Source organism: Dryobates pubescens, chromosome 12 (genome assembly GCF_014839835.1).
Source record: "Dryobates pubescens isolate bDryPub1 chromosome 12, bDryPub1.pri, whole genome shotgun sequence".
Taxonomy (NCBI): Eukaryota; Metazoa; Chordata; class Aves; order Piciformes; family Picidae; genus Dryobates; species Dryobates pubescens.
The window spans coordinates 11,052,867-11,075,462 of NC_071623.1; the positions used below are offsets into that span (position 1 = coordinate 11,052,867).

General features: G+C 41.8%; 1 protein-coding gene across 14 annotated transcripts in view; it reads right to left on the minus strand.

The window, feature by feature from the left end:
* The window catches only part of DMD (dystrophin), a 1,125,431-nt gene that overhangs the window by 49,827 nt on the left and 1,053,008 nt on the right, over positions 1-22,596 (minus strand). For all 14 annotated transcript variants that reach the window (XM_054165808.1, XM_054165807.1, XM_054165806.1 and 11 more), the window contains 4 exons: positions 22,500-22,574; positions 15,659-15,860; positions 11,862-11,947; positions 7,900-8,057 (listed from right to left, as the gene is read on the minus strand). In XM_054165808.1, coding sequence (XP_054021783.1) covers positions 7,900-8,057; positions 11,862-11,947; positions 15,659-15,860; positions 22,500-22,574 — 521 coding nt within the window. The remainder of the gene's footprint in view (positions 1-7,899; positions 8,058-11,861; positions 11,948-15,658; positions 15,861-22,499; positions 22,575-22,596) is intronic.

The window sequence follows — 22,596 nt, forward strand, 5'->3', positions numbered from 1 at the left end:
TTGGAAAGCATCTAAAGACTCCTGTGGATGGCATTTAAGCTCCTCATATATGGCTTTCTGCTACAGTCATACACATCCTTTCTGGATGTTTGGAGTACTACCATCAAACCACAACATATCTACGGTTATTCAGATAAAGCCTCTCACAATTTAATATTCACTATAGGTCATGTATGACATTTAATAACTTCTGCCTTAAATCCTCCTACTTTCTTTTTCTTTTCAGATAGCAGCAGAATTTGGAAAACCCTTCAAAGGAATAAAAAAAAAAAAAAAGAAAAAAAAGAGAGATTGAAAATCAGAATTATAACATAGTACAGCAACAGAACTTGTTCAGAACAGCAGATACTGCTTTTTGCTGTAGGACATCCGTGAATTCAATAGAATTAAATTAATTCTAGTACTCTCCTAAGAGAAAGGCATATTTATAAAATATGATCCTCTAGATGTCTAGTTTTCAGCTAGCAGCAGGGCAGTAAAAGAGTTGGAGAGAGACTTTCTGTGGCTCTCTCAGTGAACCAGAATCAGCCAGGAACTACACTAGCAAACCATTGCCCTGTATAGCAGACTGCACTTTTAACAGAGGTCCTCAAAGTCTCAACAAAATTTTAAGAGGATCTCTTTAATATGCCATTTTTAATAGAAAAATATGAAGTGTATGGAAATGCTGAAGTGCAAGCTGCGGTCTGAATAAGAATGAGCATAGCTCTCCACTTGTAGCTGCTTTGATTTTGTAGGGGAAACGTTGCAGCAACGAAAGACTTTCTGTAACATCCAAAGATCTATTTTAATTTTGCAGCCACTGTCAATTGTCAGCAGTCCCAATAGCTGCCTAGCCAGAGCTCTGCAGGCTGGCTGTACAAAACCTGTGCTCAGAGAGATTAGGTGCATTAAAATGTATCAGAACGGGTTCCGAATTATATTACATGAAGATTTAAAGCCACATGGAGAAAAGCTGGTCAGGGTCAGACAGTATAGGACAGACAGTTCTCAACTGTTCCCTGAGCTGCTCTTCTGATTTCTGATTTTTTTCTAATAATCTCTAAATCCAGTAAAGGCAGCAGCTGAAGATTTTTGCATAAGGGAAAAAGTCTGAATTCATACAGTTCCGTATCTCAACCAACAAGATCAAGCTGTAAGGAATATTAATGGTTCTTCTCTTGAACACATTTCTGTGCAACTCTCAATTTTTATGGTAATAACAGAGTGAATCATAAAGTAAAATTCATAAAGCCCTTTCCAGCTTACAAGTAACAATTTGTTATGGGGGACATGGAAATTCATTATGCTCCAGACATCTGCTTTTCAGTATTTATTTTGCCAAAACAATGTGTGTGTGTGGGAAATAGGAAATCGGGTGGTGCTAGCATCTTTATGCACTGCTTGGGAGTTGATTTTTCTGGTGTTCCTCCCCCATCTCGCAGCTTGTAGTTTAAAAAAGATTCTATACTACATTAACTTTATCCATAATATGAAACGTGGTTCAAAACACATGATCAGCGTGGTTTGCTTTTGGACAGAAAATGCAGCACATATTGTGGACACGTTTTTGATGAGCTATATTCTGTAGGATTTCTGTAGGAAATTAACTGGAAATGAATTAGCATTATGAATTTAATGGTGGTTTTTTATAACCTGGATAGAAAGCTTCACATTAGTCCAGGTAAACATCATTTGGACAAGCAAAATTGCAGAATGGGATTCTTAGGACTTGTTAAAGTTTTTAAATGCAGAGTAAGCCATGAACAGCAGCTTTGCCTCCCTGGAGTCAGACCTAACCCTGTGCAACTTTGTCTTCCACTGTTGAGCACCTTCCTGAGTACTTACACATTCTCCCCACTGCTGTCTGGCAAGAACACAAAACTCCAGAACTGGTTGTTTTCAAGACAAGTGCTGTTTCATGGTCAAGAAAGAGGATTATTATAAAGGTTAATTTTGGGTGATACAAACTGCTTAAGTCTGTCTCAAACCTTGGAACAAATCCTTAAGATCATGGTTTAACCTCTTGCATTACACTTCATTGCACTGACTAGTCAATGTTTTGTGTTGTGGCAAAGAGTAATAAAATAAAACCCAAGAATCCAGAAGTGAATTAGTGTACTTAGTTTTATATCACCCACACTTGAAACATGCTATCCTCCCACACCCAATCCCCATCTCCCAAACCATTTAAAAATAGCCCTTTTGAAACACTTCACTTGTAAGGCTCTTCAAGAGTGTCTCCCAAAGTCAGGCAGGTTCACAAAATCCTACCAAAATAAAACCAGAATTACTGTTTTATGACATTTACAGCACAGCAGCTTGAGGAAGGATTTGCTAGTTCCCTTAGGCCAGGTCTCCCCTGTCAGAGACAAAAGCTGAAGAAGTATCTCATGAATAGAAAGAAGGGCTGCCTGCTTCTCTCAAACCAGACAGAGTCACAGAATCATAGAAATGTTAGGGTTGGAAGGGACCTCAAGGATCATCTAGTTCCAGCACCCCTGCCATGACCAGGGACACCTCACACTAGACCAGCTTGCACAGAGCCACATCCAACCTGGCCTTAAAAACCTCCAGGGATGAGGCTTCTCCCACCTCTCTGGGCAACCTGTTCCAGGATCTCACCATCCTCATGGGGAAGAACCTCTTCCTAATATCCAATCTGAATCTACCCACTTCTAGTTTTGCTCCACTACCCCTAGTCCTCCTAGCTTAAAGGCACAGCCTAAACTGTCACACCTGACATCCTAAAAAGTCCCTCCCCAGCTTTCTTGTAGGCCCCCTTCAGATACTGGAAGGCCACAATAAGGTCTCTTCAGAGCTGCCTTCTCTCCAGTCTGAACAGCCCCAACTCTCTCAGTCTGCCCTCACAGGAGAGGTGCTCCAGCCTTCTTATCATCCTTGTGGCCCTTCTCTAGACACGCTCCAGCATGTCCAGATCCTTCTTGTAACAGCAGGGGCTCCAGAACTGGACACAGTACTCCAGGTGGAGTCTCACCAAAGCACCAGAGCTCGACCTACTGGCCACACTTCTCTTGATGCAGCCCAAGATGTGATTGGCTATCTGGGCCACAAGTGCACACTGGTGGCTCATGTTGAGTCCCTCAACAGTAACATGGCATTTGTATATTATTTTCATATAGACCTCTACATAACTATAGCTCTTTGTACACAGTACTGGTATTTCCCAACTGTAAAAAAAAATAATAAATCCTAACTAATCTCTCACAAGACAACTGCCCAACTGATTAAAACCACAGCATTTGCAGCCAAAGTCACCACCACAGCAGCTCCCATCTGAGCTGCTCTCTGTTTTCACATCTCATTTCTGAAATGTCCCAATGTCGCAGTAATTCATTCAATGTTAATTCCTAGGTCCTATTTACAGTATATGAATAATTTTCCACTGTGATTAAAACAGTGTGTGTGTGTGTGTGTCCTTCAGTCCATATCAGCTCCCTATCCTGTTTACTTCAAAAATGTATCCATCACAGAGCTCAAAAGAAAGTAGTTTCACGCTGCAGTGACATCAGCTTCACTCAGTCTGAGCCTGGGTAGATCCATACCTTCTTCGAATGCTCTTTGGTCTCACTAAAACATCTTTTTTCTTACAATCTCAAAGCAGAAATTGCATCTCCTTCCCCCTCTTAGGAAAAATGAGTCCCACATCCTTTCTCTCCCAACAATTACCATCAGCACCTTCCTGTATGTGAAGACAAGTATGGAAAGCAAGAATTGGAGCTGGGAGGATGAAAAGCAAGAGAAGAGCAGTAGCCTGCAGTCAGGGGACCTGTTCCCTAAGAGCAGGCAGCATCAGCTGCTGCCAGCAGCCAGGCTGGGAAGCCTGCCTTGCCCAGCCCTCATGCTCAAGGACTCACACTTCAAACCATTAAGCAGGAGAGATTTCCTCTGTTATTGCTGGGAACAGTAAATATCCCACACACACACTATTTTTTTCTGTTGTACAGACATACAAGGCCGTTGCCAGGGCACCTAACCTAAGGGGGCAGAGAGAGCCATGTCTGAGGCACACATTTGTTGCAGACCCTGACAAGACTGCAATTTATTGCCAGCTTATCATCACCAGAAAGGAAAAAACAAAGCAAAAAAAGGTAAGGGAAAACAACAACAACAAAACCCCAACCAACCACGACCATCACAAAAAAGAGCATTCCTCACCACGGGCCTTCAAAGAAAGACTTAGTTTAGTTTTCACACAGTAATGTAAACTATGAATCCCCACAATATTTTCCAAAATTGAATTATCTCACTTAAGTAAAAGGAGGCCACTGAGTGCCTGATGCAGTCCTCAGCTGCACAGTTCCTCCAGTGCCACATTTCACAGGCTGCTCCCTGCTACCATCTCCCCAGCACCTCTGCACTAAGGATCCTCATGCCCTCCAAGCACCACCTACACTGAAAGGATGTCTCTGTGCTCCCCTCCTCCCTTTCTCCTGGAAAGCTCTTATTTCTACTGCCACCCCCACTCCTGGCTGCCCCGTTCTTTTAGGTCTCATTCTCCCTACCCTTCCATTTCCTTCATCATTATTATTCCTACTACTGTTCTTGCCATCATTCTTTAAGGGTACCCCTTATTCTTCCACTCCTTAGTTCCTTCTCCCTCTCCTTCATCAGAGCTCTCCCTACATGTGGATTTCTGCTCCTCTCTCTAGGATTTCATCCTGCCTATTTTTGTATTTCCTTTCAATTGAGCTTCTCTCTCCCTCTCTGGCCCTCTCAGATCATCTGTTCAGCTGCAACACAGGTTAGAAACTACTCTCTGCACTCTGCAAGTTAAAATGAGGCTTCACCCAGAGGGAAAAAAAGAGATAATGAAATTCCTCTCACTGCAGTTAAGAAGAAAACCTATTTTTCAGTGTTGGTAAGACAAGGAAACCTCATGTTTTTCAACGTTCTGATTTATGAACATGTCAAAGGTTTTGCCCAGCTGTGTTTGGGCATCCACAGAAATTCCACAAAACCTTGTCCTTACCAAAAAGGAGGGGCTGGTGAGTGAACTGAAACTTCAGGGCAGCCTTGGCTGCAGCAACCATGAAATGATAGATTTTAAGATCCTGAAAGCATCTAAGAGAGTGCAAAGCAAGCTCACTACTCTGGATTTCAAGAGAGCAGACTTCATCCTCTTCAGGGATGTGTGGCAGAGTGCCAAGGTACAAAGCCCTAGAGGAAAGAGGGGCCCAGGAAAGCTGGTGAGTATTCAAGGACTATCTCCAAGCCCAGGAGCAGTGCATCCCAAGAAAGAAGGCAGCAGACAAAAGGGCCAGGAGGCCAACAAATGGAGACCAGTGACAAGTGGCATCCCTTGAGGGTCAGTACTGGGCCCAGTATTGTTTAGCATCTTTGTCAGCAATATGGACAGTGGGACTGAGGCACCCTCAGCAGGACTGCAAATGACACCAAGTTGGGTGGTGTGGTTGCAACACTGGAGGGAATGGATGTCATCCCGAGGCACTTGGGCAGGCTGGAGAGGTGGGCACAAGCCAACCTCATGAAGTACAACAAGGCAAAGTGCATTGCCCTACACCTGGGTTGGGGCAATACTAAGCACAAATATAGGCTGGGTGAGGAGTGGCTCAAGAATGGTCTTGAGGAGAAGGACGTGGGGGTGTCTGATGAAAATCTCAACAGGAGCTGGCAATGTATGCTTGCAGTCCAGAAGGCCAACTGTGTCCTGGCGTGTCAAAATAAGTGTGACCAGCAGGATGAGGGAGGTGATTCTTCCCCTCTACTGTTTCTGTGAGACCCCACCTGCAATACTGCATCCAGTTCTGGTGCCCCCAGCATAAGAGGGACATGGAAATGCTGGAGCAGGTCCAGACCAAGATTATAAAGATGATCAGAGGGCTGAAGCACCTCCCCTACGGGGAGAAGCTATGAGAGTTGGGACTGTTCAGCCTAGAGAACAGAACGCTCCAGGCAGACTTTAGAGAAGCCTTCCAGTACCAGAAGGGGGCCTACAAGAAAGCTGTGGAGGGTCTTTTTAGCAAGGCTTGTAGTGATAGGATGAGAAAGAATGGATTTAAGCTGGAAGAGAGTAGATTTAGACTGGATGTTAGGAAGAAATTCTTTCCAGTGAGAGTGGTCAGACACTGGAATGGGTTGCCCAGGGAGGCTGTGGATGCCCCTTCCGTGGACATGTTCCAAGCCAGGCTGGATGAGGCCTTGAGCAACCTGGTCTAGTGGACGGTGTCTCTGCCCATGGCTGGGGGTTGTAGCTAGATGATCTTTAAGGTCCCTTCCAACCCAAACCATTCTATTCTGTGAAATGCTGGCAGGTGGATGCAGTGCAGCATTCAGCCCACTGCCACATCTTTATTTGCCATGACAATGCTGCTAACTTTAGTCAAGCAAACATTTATTCCAAAGTCTTCTTCCTACTTGATAAAAATAGCTTTTGTGTGTTCCATCAGCATGAATTCTATTGTTTTTTCCTAGTGTAAACACACAAAATGGCAGCCCTCTTTCAAAGAAACCAAATAGTTTTGTCAGATTCTGAAGTCCCCTTCCTTATGAGTTTTTCAGCAGTGGGAAACTGCGCTGTGGCTATTCACTTGGGAAAATGATGAGATCCAATGAGTCCTAATTTCAGAGGAATGCACAAATGAGCTTTTGACCATGAATTTTCTGTGAAAGTCATTTGTGTTGGTCTCACTTGAAAGCCCAGTGTAGCTTTCAAGCCGCAAGTTCTAAAGAAGGGCATAACCCAGCTATCAACACTACTACGCCTAGCTTATCAGCATGGATTATCAACTTCAGATATGGTCCTATTACATTTTGATTTGGAAACTGCATCAAACAGATTAAAATTATAAAAGGTCAAGTCATGAATGACAGACATGGGAAAATGTGTATCCTGTCAAAATAATGTGTTAAAAGAAGTTTAAACAATACAGAAAGCAAACATCCAACCACAACTGAAATTGGTGGCAATTTCAGAATTAGGTTCTTTCCATAGTCATTGTATATAAGAAGACTACTTCCAAGCACTAATATACATTGGAAAAAAAAACCCAACTTGCTGTGTTTTGCTCACTACAGAACTGAAACTACCACATAATGAAACTTGAGCAGCAGGCAAGAAAGCAAACAACTCCTTCCGCCCCCAACCAAACAAAAACATTCCCCCGGGACACTCAGGGGATGGGAAAAGAGCATTTCTTCCATTGTAATGTAGAGGATGCATTGAGAGTTTATCACAGACCATACATTACCTCCCCTCCTCTACCTTTTCATTAAGCAGCTGTCTTCATATTATGCATTCTGCTGGTGGTTAGGAGAAGGATGAATAATTCCTTTAACTCTCTTCCTCCCCAGATTAAATAATTTACAAGTTTGAAAAAGAGCTTCCAGTTTGCCATGTATTCCTCAACAGACAGGACAGGAATTCTTTCAGTACTCCTTAAAGAAAACTGGTGTTATCCAATCAAGCAGTGGAAGGAGCTCATTGAGCAATCCTGGACTCCAGACAGCACTGGAGGCAGTTGCTTTTGTTCTGTTGCTTCCCTGGGCACCTGGCTGTCACTGCCCAAAATTTAGATTAACCATTGCTGTTCACCTACACGGTGATCTACCTGCTGGTAGCACAGAATTGTAAAATCAAGAGCTGCTGCAGCAAAGACATATACTGCTTGCAGATTCCAGTTACAATATAAGCCTTGATAGCAATTATTTACTGCCTGGGTAAAAGCATAATCTGGACTTCATCCACCAGGGTCAGAGATATGGGCTAATTCAAATACCCAAAAGAGAGGTTTATTAAACCAATGAATACCACCACTAAATGAGCCTCGGTACCCTAATCCTCCTTTCAGATTTTCAATCCTCTTCAGAATGGGCAGGCTACTTGTATTTGTGTAAAATACAAATCAGAAAAGGAACATGGAGCAAACATGGACTTACAAACTGGAAGCAGCTCCTGACACTTGGCTCGATATTGCTGCCCCCAAAGGAGGCCACTTCCCCCAGCTGCCGAGGGATCTGGATGGAATCGTGCAGCAGGAGTCCCAGCCGGCGCTGGTCACAGAAGCCAGTGGAGCTTGCCACTTGTTTGAACAGATCTGGAGGAAGGAAAAGGACACCAGAGATAAAGCATGGCCACTGGGATGCGGCAAACAGCATGGAAGTTTGCAGCATTTCGAAGGTTTGAGAGCGTGAGCAACAGCTTCGGCAGGCACCTTTGGTTTGGCTGCTTCTCTTCCCCTAACCATAAGGGGGTTTCTGTTAAACACGCAGCCCAGGGATAATTTTTAATAGCATTATTGGCTTGTACCTGGGAAGAAGGACCATTCTAACAGCACCTGTGGCATTACTGATAACAGCAGCTGTTAGTTTCTAACACAGCTAACTAAACAGCAGGATCTTCGAGCCTCAGCAACATCAATGTTTGCAAAAAAATTAAGAGTAAAATAATCTCGCACAACATGCGGCAAATTTGAAGCCTTAGCAATCAACACACAACTCAGGGAATTCAGATGACTTGAATTGAAAACCAAGAGCTCCTTAACTCCAATATATCATAATCTTTTAATCCAAAAGTATTTCTAAAATGAAACAAGAACATTACAGTCCGACAGAACCTGCCATCCACCAGGAATCTTACTGTCCTATTAAGTTTCCACCTCTGAAGCGAAATGTCACCTGAAGTCATGTTCTGTTAGTGCACCATTCTAGAAAAGAACCTTTACAGGACAGAATTATCCCTTTGTAAGCTCAATTTAATTTGGTGGGAATTAGATATACTTCATATACATTGAGAAAGTTTTAGAGTTCATAATAATGAGAAAAATCAGGTTAGCATTAACTGAAATTCTTATTGGGTAATATCCCTGCTGCTGACAATACCTGACCTGAATAAATTCTCCTTTCGTTTCAGAGTTAAAAAAAAACCCAAACAAACAACCAAAAAAAACCCCAAACCAAGACAGGGAGAGAGAGAAGGCTGAAATAAAAAGACACCCTATTTACGGAGTTAAGGCTTTAATATTTCACCTGACACAGGGACACAATTATAAAGGTGCTTCAGTGCTGCTTTCCTAGTGCTGCTTAGACACCTGCTTTCTTCCAAAGGAATAGATAGGGAAAGAATTATTTTTTTAATTACATGAATTTCTCTCTTGCCAAACCTAGTTTAATAATAAATAGTTTTGGGATAAATCTCTCCATCACCTCTGCAAGCCTGAAGACTTGTGCTCTGGAATAACCAATTCTGCTCTGCTGCACGAGTAAGTGAAAAAAAAATGTAAAGGAGTGCAACTCATCACACAGTTGCAGCAATACTAAAGGCAATGGCACTGCAATTACAGGTTGGGAGATGATCTGCTGGAGAGCAACCTGGTGGAGAAGGACCTGGAAGTCCTGGTGGGTAACAAGTTAGGGACAGGAATCTGCTGGAGAAATTTCAACAGAGCGCTACAAGGATGATTGAGGGACTGGAACACTGCCTTATGAGGAGATACTGAGAGCCCTGGGGCTTTTTGGTCTGGAGAAAAGAAGACTGAGAGGGGATTTAATAAATGTATATAAATATATGAAGGTTGGGTGTCAAGAGGGAGGGGACAGGCTCTTCTCACTTGCACCCTGTGATAGGACAAGGGGCAATGGACATAAACTACAGCACCGGAGGTTCCATCTCAACATAAGGAGGAACTTTTTCACTGTAAGGGTCATGGAGCACTGAAACAGGCTCCCCAGAGAGGTTGTGGAGTCTCCTTCCCTGGAGACTTTCAAGACCCATCTGGATGTGCTTCTGTGCCACCTGTGCTAGATTCTATGGTCCTGCTCTGGCAGGGGGGTTGGACTTGATCTCTGTAGGTCCCTTCCAACCCCTAACATCCTGTGATCCTGTGCAACTTCAGCCTGGATGGTGAAGCCAGAGCACAGCCTGGCAGAGATGATTCCTTCCTCTCCCACAAATTCAGCTGTCAGTTTCCCCATTACGAAAACATTAAGTGCTCTACAACCTTAAAACAGGAGATTGTGCATTACCATGCACACACACACTGCAGGAGACTATAAAATACGAATAAATGCCTTCCTTTGTAACTTTGATAATCCTCAGTGAAATATAATTTTGAAAAATGTCTGTAACTGAGTCACTTTCTTAAAAGATCCTCCCAATAATTTTTTCACAACACCCATATGAAACATCTGGAGATATAAACTGTGACATTGATAGTGACTGCCCTAAAATCTGATCCAATTATACACAGTCATGCACAAACCTCGTTGTTGAAACTGTTTTCTCTTTAGTGTTCTTCAACTTTCATTAGTAGAAGAATAGAGTAACAGCAACTGATAAAAGAACTGCTATGGTATTGGGTTGAAGCCTAGAGGTTGATTATTTTAGTGTTTTGGGGAGGGGGTTGGGGTTTGGTTGATTGGTTGGTTTCTGGTTTTGTTTTTTCCAAATGCATGAACGAGTGATACCAATTAACCAGAAAGCTACTCATGAAGAGTGGTTCTCAGGAGTAGCTCTTTTCTGGATCCTAGCCTCACTAATGAATGATTAATTAGTAAGATAAAGCTGAACCCTCAAGTGGAATTTTTTCAAGTATTTCAGGTTTTCATGTATTAAAAGATAAAAAATTTGCATGCCTTTAAGTATATAATAAAGGTACCAACTATATTTAAACACAGTACAAATGAGACCCTGACTAGAGAAGAGGAGGCTGAAGAGAGACGTCATTGCTCTCTACAACTACTTGAAGGGAGATTGCAGTGAGGAGGGGACCATCATCTTCTCCTTGATGACAAGCAACAGGACTTCAGGAAATGGTTACAAGATGCATCAGGGGGAGGTTCAAACTGGATGTTAGGAAATTATTTCTTCACTGAAAGGGTTATCAAACACTGGAATGGTCTGCCCAGGGCAGTAGTGGCATGTCCCTGCGGGTGTTCAAGTGGCGTGCATGGCACTGGCACTTAGGGATATGGCTTAGTATTGACCCTTCAGTGATGAGTCAAGGGTTGGACTAGACGATCTTTGAGGTCTCTTCCAACCAGATATATTCTGTGATCCTGTGAGTACATTGTGGAAAACATCTTAAAAAGTTACTATATTTTAAAACTGGTGTCCTGTAATGTGTGTTTTTGTAAATAAATTAACTGTACAAATTAATGTGGACCTAATGGAGTGGGTCCAGAGGAGGGCCACAAGAATGATCAGGGGGTTGGAACACCTCTGCTATGAGGACAGGCTGAGGGGAGCTGGGGTTGTTCAGCCTGGAGGAGGATCTGGGGAGACCTAAGAGCAGCCTTCCAGTACCTGAAGGGGACCTACAAGAAGGATGGAAAGAGCCTGTTTCCAAAGGCCTGTAGTGATAGGACAAGGGACAATGGCTTCAAACTAGAGAAGAGTAGATTTAGATTGGATGTTAGGAACAAGTTCTTTACTATGAGGTTGATGGAACACTGGAATGGGTTGCCCGTGGAGGTGGTTTGGGCCTCATTCCTGCAGATAGTGAGGCTCAACATGGCTCTGGGCAGCCTGATCTAGTTGAGGATGCCCCTGCTTACTGCAGAGGTTGTTGGACTAGATGACCTTTGGAGGTCCCTTCCAACCCAGACCATTCTATGATTTTCTGATTCTGTATGTATAGAACTTGTAAATAAATACACATCTATTGGGTGTACACACGGAAAACTGCAAACAGAAAAGTTTGGGAACTGCTGTGCTAAACTACCTAAAAAAACACTGAAGAAACAACTTAGGAATACAAAGTGGAGCAAATTAACACACTTTGCATCTGAACTATCTAAAGAAGAATGCCTTTGTATGCTAATTAAATGTATATGCAATAGACAGAAGGAATAAAACCAGAATATAAACATAAAGTAAAATGAAAAGAATTACACTGACTTACATCTGTATTTATCTTCCAGGTGTGCTTTACAAAGGGACACAACACCAGTTTTGAAAGACAAGACCCGGATCCTTCCTGTTCGACCCCTAATGAAAAAGAAACACTGGCTGATTATATTGTCCATTCATGGCATCATTTGTTTAGTACAACAAAGTTCACTGCAGTACTGCAGTCACCACAAATGAAGTCCCACACAGAACCATGCTGCATAGTACATGTTGGCTGGTTATTAGGCAAGTTAGAAGCAAATTATAAAACATGCTTATGGCTTCACAGGCAAAGCTGAGTTGGATTGGGCTGCTGTAGCAATTCTACCAGAAACACTCATTCAGAAATAATCTCTCACCTCTTTTTTTTATGACACAAGTGAGAGCAAAGGGTCTTTACCCTATGTTTATTTGAACAGGTTTCTCTATGAACTACTGCTGAGAAAGTCTCAGAGAAGACAAAGTCTCAGAGCAGTAAACCATCCCTATTGCCAAAGACAATACAGCTTCACTTTCATTAGAAATGCAATGTATCAGTTGTTTTTAGAAAGTCTCTGCTTACTGTCAGCACTGCCCTGCCTTGTTTGAGAAGGCAACAGGGAGCTAAGCATAAAAAAGCAGGCTCTGCTCACATTGTGCAGCAATGGAGGCACTTGTAAGACATTCAGGTGAATGATGAAGCTTGCCTAAAAATCACAAGGCAGGCAGGCTGCGTGGTTATGCCATCGACAACACAAAGTAGTGTCTGAGCTCCTCTTTGCAGTACTCAAACCTGTCCTGCACAGTGCCAAGGAGCTGATATGCTCCACATCAGTCTCCATGCTCCCTCTGGTCAGATTTCCCCTCACACTCACTCCTGCCTTGTAATGTGCCTGTGCTGTCACTTTTTTTTTTTTTTTCCTAACATGACTGTGAGAAGGAAAAAAGTCTTCCTCTGTGCTGCAGGGCGTACGGTGACAAACCCTCACATCTTCTCTCAGTCATCTGGCTTAGCTCAATTTACTGCCGGTTGCTGGCTTCCCCCAAGACTTTTAATTTCTTGTACCATTTCAAGTACGTAACACCTATTGCAACTGAAGGCATCCACAACATAGGAAGCCAGTGTCTAAGCCCAACATTTTGGAAGCAGAGCTTCATCAAGTGTCAAAGAATCCCCAGTAAGAACACCACTAGGAATAAAATACATCAGGTACAGGTATGCCATAGTCATGCATCAGGCTGCACTGTTTGGCAACGATGCATGGCTGCAAGTTGTCTTCTAAATCCTATCAAAGCGCTGCAGGACCCAGTGGTGCTCATTCACACACCCGTCTCGCCTGCCAACACTTTAAAAGATGCAGATGGAAACTGATGGACAAAGCCAGATTTAGAATGTGCAATCTTATACTAAAAATTCTTCTCTGTTCCATCAAGAGTAAGCATTTGTTGTTTACCTATGCTCTCCACACTCCACTCCTCTTATTCCTCTCCCTCAAATCTTCTCCAAATTAATTATCATCTGTGCCCTAAGAAACTCCTGCTGATGAATACCAGGCTTGTGCAAATTATACAGGAGAAGAATGTAAAATGATGATTTCCCTGCTAGGCACATTAAATTGAAACTTGCACAAATCCTAAGCTGTTCAGTTCACTCTCCTCTCCACCCAAGTCAAACCAGTAATTTAGCATGTTACTGCAAATGAGCGTGAGTGACTGATCAATTAAAAAAAAATCATCTGAAACGTGTTAGATTTGCAGAGCTGTGCCCATAATTAGAACAGCCATTGACTGTGAATTTGATTAATATCTTTACAAATGACAGTTTTCAATTATAAGAAAAGTAAAGATTCAGTACATTTAATTAAACGTCTCCAGCACAGCTACGCACTTCGGTTGATCTCTGCCTATTAAGTTTACAATGAAAACGAAACACATGTAACCCCCAAGGTCACCTCTCTTACCAGTGCAATTCAAACCTGAATTTCAGCAAAATAGCTCCCAGCTTTCCTCACACATAAAACACCTCCCTGTTTCATTGTGCCCTGCAATATACAGCTCCCTCACATACCTAGGGAATTGCCTGGAGGCAGCCAATTATAATTTCTAATGTTGTACTTTTAGCACAGTGCAACACAGAGAAAACTCGACTGGACACAGCAAATCTAAACTGGACAGTCCAGCCTAGGAGCAGCCTGAGGAATGACCTTTATTTCCTTCTCTGCTCCTAACATGGCTGATCTGGATTAACATCCCTGGGACATCTTTTCCAGTTTTGGCTAACTGTGTATCTTCATCTATATGTTATTTATAGCTGATGATAATTCAGAAGTGGATCAGAGTTCTGTGGAAGCCAAAGCAGATTAAAGAAATAAAATCTAGCTCTTAAATGAATATAGCCCCCTTCCCTACTACCAGTACACTACCCAAAAATACACTGTAATCTAGGTAATCCACCTCACAGGATATTGCAGCTGTTGCAGAGGATGTTATAAACAATGGGCTTACTGGAGCTGATTCTGCAGGACTGGACCCTGTAAAAAATGTGGACCTTTTTTGGTAGGTGATCATAAAAACGTCAGTGCTGTCATAAAGACTGAACGGAAGAACAATGTCATAGCACTTCAATAGGGTTCAAAATGGCAACACAAATATAATCATTGACCTTCCATTTCTAAACATAAATGTTTATTCTGCTACAGCAATGAGTGTGTCTGGCTGAAGGTGGCTGATAAGAACCTTCAAAACAGAAATGAAGACTTCCATTGACTTTTTTTTTCTTTTTTCATTATATTCACCAAATATAAAAATGATGGCTTACTCTTAAATTAGTTTAAAAACCTGCGTGGGAACTTGCCTGTGCATTATGAGTAACATCACTTACCCACTGAACAGGAATGCCTACATTTTCCCAAGGTAAATTTACTCTGTTTTATCTAGGCATATAGGCACACTTTTTAAAATTAATGTTTAGATAAAGTTTTCCTGAAATCTGACTGCTGTGGATTGTAAGGACATTAGAACAGATAAGCCTCTTCTACCAGGTTATTAGTGATAGAACAAGAGGGAACAGCCTCAAGCTGTGACTGGGTAGGTTTAAACTGGATATTAGGGGGAAAAAAATTCACAGCAAGAGTGGTCAGGCATTGGAATGTGCTGCCCAGGAAAGTGATTGAGTCACCAAGCCTGGATGTGTTTAAAGGTCGTTTGGATGTGGTGCTTGGGGATATGGTTTAGGGGTGAACCTTGTAGAGTAAGGTTATTGGTTGGACTTGGTGATGCTGAGGGTCTTTTCCAACCTGAATGGATTCTGTGATTCTTCCAACCTGTGATTCTGCGATTCTTCCGTTTTTGAACAAAAATTATAGACTGAAAGCTAATAAAAATGGATAGCTCTGAAAAGATTTAACATCCAGAAATACAGACATGCAAGAGGCTATACAATAGTGTTCATACTGTTCCTTCTTGGTAACTCTCTTGGATTTATCCAAATACATCTAAAAAGCCATGTAAAGCTGTGGCCTACTGAGGACATGCTGTCCCCCAGAATTGCTCTGAACACAGAATGCCATTTAAAAAGTTCTCTTTTCCAGCTCTCTTATTGCTTAGCTCAATAAAGCTAGGACTGTAAGCCTAACCAAGGGCTGTATTGATTGAGTTAAATGCAGGCATTAGACCATTAGGTATATTAAACTTTCTCTTCAACTGGCTGTTTTCTTCAGTTTCAAGACATTCATTTTGTAGTAGGGCAAACAGCTCATTACCCCTTCCCCCACCTCCTTGTGCTGCTGGGAAAGCTCCTGAGCACCCCACGTTCAGAGCACCCATACATACGTGTCATAGACATTCAGCAGCCAGTTGAGGCACATGTCCACGCAGAGAGGAACATTGACTAGGTTATTGTGCTCTTGTTCCAGGCGATCATAAATGGTAGTCAAGCAATTAATGATCTGCAGGATATCCATTGGCTGGTCATTTTGTTTGAGGTTGTGCTGGTCCAAGGCATCACATGCAGCAGACAAACTCAGAAGATCCACTGTTAAAATATGATCAAAAAAACAAACAAACAAACCCACAATAAAGACTAAGAAAGCCTGGCTGTATTACATGTACCAGAAAGACCACAGAACAATTCACCTGGCTTTTATGACTGGTCAGAGGACATTTTACATCCTCTGAAAGACACATGCAAGACTGGTTTCAAGACTCCTACAGGTGCACTGTTTACTCAGCTGTAGTCTTAGAGGGTAGTGCTTATAAAAGTGAAATGTAGTTCCTTTTTAGCTGTAAAGTACCTATTATGCTATTCATACCCTATAGAAATTTTACACATACATTACTATAGAAGTGAAAATTACTCATTTCATGTTTAATGTTCCTACAGATAGGCTAATATTTGACTACTATATTCAGCAAATATGCTCTAAACATAGTACATGCCACCAGCTTTCCTGAGACATGCTGTCCATTTTCCACAGAAGTCCAGCAATCTTAACTGAACAAAACTCCACAAGGAATATGCAAACAAATCACAGCTGAAGCAGTATTAACCCCGCTTGTTACTTTTCCTCTGGTGAGAACAGGCAAGAGAAGGTTCCAGAAATATCAAATTACCTCTTTCAATATTTATTAATGAAATTCATCCGTTTTTAACTCTGCAGAGCATTTTCATTTATAACTACCTCTATGACATGACAGAGTGAGACACATTTAAACTTATCAGTTAACATGGTGCTTGTCATGGACCTTTAAAAATATTGATTTTCATTTCAATTTAAGTCAGTTGCATTTTGAAATTTGGATGTCCAAGGCAAAATAGACCTTCCCTTTCTCAGCTCTGAGTCTCCACAGTAAAATAAATAGAACAATCACATTTCTTGGGACACCAAATCAAAGAGTTGCAGGACAATGGTTTACAAAGTAAAATGGGAATAAAAAAATTAGAATAGAATAGAATAGAATAGACCAGACCAGGTTGGAAAAGACCTTTGAGATCATCGAGTCCAATCTATCATTCAACACCATTTAATCAACTAAACCATGGCACCGAGCACCCCATCCAGTCTCTTCTTAAACACCTCCAGTGATGGTGACTCCACCACCTCCCTGGGCAGCTCATTCCAAAGGCCAATCACTCTTTCTGTGAAGAACTTCTTCCTAACATCCAGCCTAAACCTCCCCTGGTGCAGCTTGAGACTGTGTCCTCTGGTTCTGCTACTTGTTGCCTGGGAGAAGAAAACAACTCCCACCTGGCTACAACCATCCTTCAGATAGTTGTAGGCGGCAATAAGGTGTCCCCTGAGCCTCTTCTTCTCCCAGCTCAGCCTTGTTGCCCTTCTCTGGACATGTTCCAGCAACTCAACATCTTTCCTAAACTGAGGGGCCCAGAACTGGACACAGTACTCAAGGTGTGGCCTAACCAGTGCTGAGTACAGGGCAGAATGACCTCCCTGCTCCGGCTGGCCACACTATTCCTGATACAGGCCAGGATGCCATTGGCCTTCTTGGCCACCTGGGCACACTGCTGGCTCATGTTCAGCCTACTATCAACCAGTACCCCCAGGTCCCTTTCTGCCTGGCTGCTCTCCAGCCACTCTGACCCCAGCCTGTAGCACTGCATGGGGTTGTTGTGGCCAATGTATAGAACCCGGCACTTAGATGTGTTACATCTCATGCCCTTGGACTCTGCCCATCTCTCCAGCCTGTCAAAGTCTCTCTGCAGAGCTCTCCTACCCTCTAACAGATCAACTGCTGTCCCCAACTTGGTGTCAGCTGCAAACTAAGAACAAAAGAAATCACAAAACATGAGACTCTTGATGCAGATCTTCCTGCTACCATGTGAAAACCCTTTGTAATTCCTTGCAGAATTTCTAGGGTGTGAGTAATAGGGACATCAAAGCCTGGATGCTGTTAGTCCTGCTCATAACACAAGCAGTCACAAAGTGCAGCATGATCCAACATGATCTGATGGAGTAGCATCTGGCCCAAAATGGAACTGCCCAAAATCATCCACAAAGTTTGTCACAAAACTGGGAGATGAACTGACCCAAGTGCAAGATGAGATTTTCTCTCATTGGAATAAAAATGTGAGTCATAGTAAGCAACATCTTAGGTGGTGAGATCACACCTGGAATACTGTGCCCAGTTTTGGCCTCCGCAGTTCAAGAGAGACACTGGAGAGAGTCCCACAGAAAGCTACAAGGATGACTGCAGAACTTGAACATCTTTGCTATGAAAAAAGACTGAGAGATCTGGGGCTATTCAGTCTTGAGAAGAAAAGGCTGAGAGGGGATCTTTATCGACATCTATAAATATCTGAGGGATGGGTGTCCAGAGAAAGGTGCCAGGCTCTTTTTGGTAGTGCCCAGTGATAGGACAAGGAACAGGGGATATAAGCTAGAATGCAGGAGGCCCCACCTCAACACAAGGGGACATTTCTTTATGGTGAGGATGACAGAGCACAGGAACAGGCTGCCAAAACCCACATGGATGCATTCCTGTGCAGCCTGCCTGAGGTGATCCTGCTTTGGCAGGGAGGTTGGACTCGATAATCTCTGGAGGTCCCTTCCAACCCCTAACATTCTGCGATTCTCTGATCTCTTGGTAATGTCAGAAGGATAATAATAATAATAATAATAATAATAATAATAATAATAATAATAATAATAACAGGGCAGAGGCTAAATGCAGAACCCCAGAGAGGAATATTTTTCAGAACTTGATCCCGCTTAAGGGCACAGTTGCCAAATTCACACTTGAGTATCCTATTTTGCCAGGGATGAATTGAACCTTTGATGTCCTAGTGGAGATGAAAATTACTTCAGTTGAGCACAGGGCTGCTTGCTAATGCTGCATGGACTGTATGCTGGGATTTCATAATTGCCAAAAGAATTTCAGGATTTCATTGGAAATCAATAGGGACTTCTGCTGGCAAATCCCTTAAGCACTTCTGAAAATTTCCATCCCGTGGGCCTGACATACTCAGTACTCGAGTGAATAATGAAAGCTTGGAATGCTGTTCTCATTATCACACCAAGACATTTAATTTTGAGTCTGTGGTTTTGTGAAGAGTTTTATTGGAATTTGACTTTTTTTTTTTTTTAGGTGCTTATTAAAAGAAAACATTCTGGAAGATAACATAGTAGCATAAAAAAAATACAGTTATTCTAAGGTCAGTGTTATATCCTGCAAAAATATATATTTATCAGACTCATTCCTAAGAGTCTCAGAAGGATGCTTCTCTTGTAATAACTTATTAGTCAAATTGCAAACAGAGCTCTGCCTTCACAACACCTTTAACTCCAAGCTTCAGGCCAAACTCTCAGTTCCTCTGAGACTATGAATCAATGGTAATTAAATGAACCCCTCAGGCATCTGAGTGGCAGCTTAATTATATATGCAGCTAGTGCTAAACATGGGTCATTCCACTTTGCGAAAGCTTTTCCCACTAATAAGGAGCAACTTCTGAAAAGCCTTTCACTCTGCTCTTCACCAACCTCCTGTCCTATCCTGAAGTCAGTAACACATGCTCATAACAAGCAAAAAGTGCTTGCCACCACCCTCTGCTTTATAGGAAAAAGCATGGTTCTGGCCTTCACTACATTAAATTCCTCCTGCATCTTTCCCACCAAGATTAAAGAAGTGTAAGGGGATGCTCCCCCAGAAACAGGAATTGCCTATTTCTTTCCTGAAAGTAAACACAAAGATCCAATGAATGTCAGACTTTCAAAAGACAAGTCTCAACAGTTGTGTATGTATTGAAGAGTTATACTCATCATCACCCAGAGATTTGCAAAGCTTTCACTGAAACAAACCACACCACTTTATGCTTTGTTCTCTTTTTGTGGGTTTTCTGCCACTCTTTTGTTCTTTTCTATTTAAAATGCCAAAACTGACTCCAAAATTTCCTTGAGCAGTAGCTGCTAGCTTATTTTGACATCTAGCTCATCTACATAAATATTACTTTGGCCTATGAAGCAAGAGAAAAAAATGTTAGGATGTTTGGTCACCAACCTGTGGCCAGACTGCAGGAAAAGCATCAGAGATGCCCTGGAATAACTAATCAGTTGAAGGACAGAAATGACAACTAACAGGCTGTAATTGAAAGTATTGAACTTAGGGAAAACTCAAAATATAGCTAGTGATAAAAGTGATTAATAGTGTTCCCAGAATGCAAGATCATCTCCTCTGTAATCTGCTGGTGTTGGCTAATACATTAAAAAAAAATTACATTCAATCTAGACTGCATAAAATTCAAGGCTAAAAAGCAACCTAGCAGAAGTTCCTTAATATTTCCTTTTACTGCATCTCCAAGGAAAGTTTGCAAATGCATCTTATTTTATTGACATGACAATGTTCAGATGTGGTTTGCACTTTAAGATCAGACCTTTTTAAAAGTAGCAAAACAAGAAAGTCAACATGCTTTGATGTGACTATGAAAGGAAGCCATACATTAAAACAAACCAAAAAAAAAAAAAAGTGCAAAGTTGCACTGGGCATGCCAACAATAATTTCAAAAGCTAGGATGATAGAGCCACACACTAGATTCTAAGGTAACACAATGCACAGGCATTTATTTCTTAAGGATTACCATTTCCCATATTCTTCTTCAGGTTTTCTATCCTAGTGTCTTAATGTTCATTGGTCTGATTTTCAAATTGAAAAGAACTGAGCCCAAGTATAGTTCACTTGGTAAAGTGTTTCTATTCTTGCCACAGAGACACAGGCTGTACCTTCACATCTGTGGGCTTTCTATTGTGCACACATCTCTAGAATGCTCCCCGTAAGACAAAACTGCTCTGCTTTTTATCAAGCTTACAGAAAAGAATATACACACACACACACACATATATAAACTGCTGCAATTTAAAAAGTGAAATAAAAAGCAAGAGCTGACAGCAGCACCTACTGTAAAGTGGAAATTAGGGATTTCTGACTACGCAGAGCAGCCCCAAAACCCAGCTCTGTGCTCTATTTCTACTAGTGCTAAACTGCAGAAAAAGAATTTTGTAATGAGTTTGGGGTTTTTTTGAGTAAAATCTAATTAAACTGAGTTCACAAGCAACACTGAAATCAAAGAACACACAGATACAATGATGGGGTCTCCAAGGAATTATATTTGTAAGAACAAAGACTGCTAACCAGATTCCTTAAATACTTCTCCTTAGATACAAGTATGAAGAATGTGCTAAAGTAATCACTGTAAGCGCCAGTGCATGTCTCTGGAAACATCCATTCTCAGAAACTCTACCTAAATGTAACCTTGAGAGAGGAAACTGACTTCAGTGCACAATTACAATTCCACACTGCAAAGCCCAAGATGAACCTAGAGTTGATCAGTGGTAAGAAGCAGAAAAGTACAGATAAAACAGGATGCAAAGGTTTGCACTTTTGACCATAAAAACCTGTTACAGATTACACTTGTGCACTGCCAGCTAGAGAAGCCTGTAATTCCCAACATTTTAGTTCCTTACTTAAGTGCTGCACTGATTGTGAATGCTTTTCACTGCATATCACTTCAGTTTCTTTACACTACCCTTCCACTACAAGCGTGGCAGGACTGCTGTGCCATGGAAAGATGTCTGTCCTTCTGATCATCATCAATTCATTCTTTGTCAATGCATTCATGTTAAAATATTTCATTGTGTTACTAACTTATTGTTTGTCTTTTTTCTTTTTAAAGAAAAAAAAAAAGGAATTATTTCCTATGGTTTCATGAATTCAGAAATTAAGTCTATTCGCTGGTGGAACTGACACATGCTTATAAGCCTAAGAGCAAACATGCTAAAAAAATACTGAGGTTTGACACAGTTCCAGAAAGCATGTGAGCACAAATCTAAAGTTGAGATAAATCAACATCTGAGACATTTGCAACTCTGTCAGAAATTTAACCCTGCAATTAAATGTCAAATAGTGAGTGTTAAAATATTCTAATAACACCCCCAAACTGTACCACCTAATAAACTGCTTGTTTGGGCAACAGATATGCCTGACAAAAAAAACCTATGAGTAAATTGTTTAGCTATCAAGGTTACAATATGCTAAAGAGTAAATGTAACTCCAGTGACAGGAGGAATATCATACACCACTTGAGGGAATTAAAATGTTAGAACATGCACATCACTAATCTATGGCTGATGAGAGACTTCTGAACACAACCAAAAGCCAGGGAAAAACTAAGCTAAATGTTTATTGTGATGATGTCATTTAAAGGCAACAGCCCCTCAGGGTTCAAGATTCAACTCCACAAACCATTAGCAACTTCACTTCTGGAGTGATCATTTCACCAGAACTCTCACTGTTCCCAATATACTACAATCCTGTTCCTTTGGTCTGGAGCCATGCCTGACAAAGAATGTGGCTCCAGCTATGAGCAGAGTGAAAATATCTGGCTAAAGAGTACAGAGATAAGAAATACGTAGGGGATGTTAGCTTTGTTTCTGATGCACTGCTGTCTTAAAAGGGACAGAAGTGCAAACCATCCAGCACTTTGATTTCATAAGGAACATGCAAACTGGTGGCAGCAGAATACCCTTCAGGCGAGCAGTTTCCACACACCAAGTAGAGGCTGGGTTATGTGGGGGAGTGCTTGGGTGCTTCTCAAAGTTGCAAATACACTTCACTTCTGCATTGGTCAGTCTTCCCAGCAACAGGTGAGGCACAGGCACATACTTACAGCAGAGAGCTTTCTGCAGTCTGCGGAGTTTCATGGCAGTCCTGTATGCCGAGAACCTGACATTGTTCAGGTCAGCTGTAGGGAGAAACATTAAAGT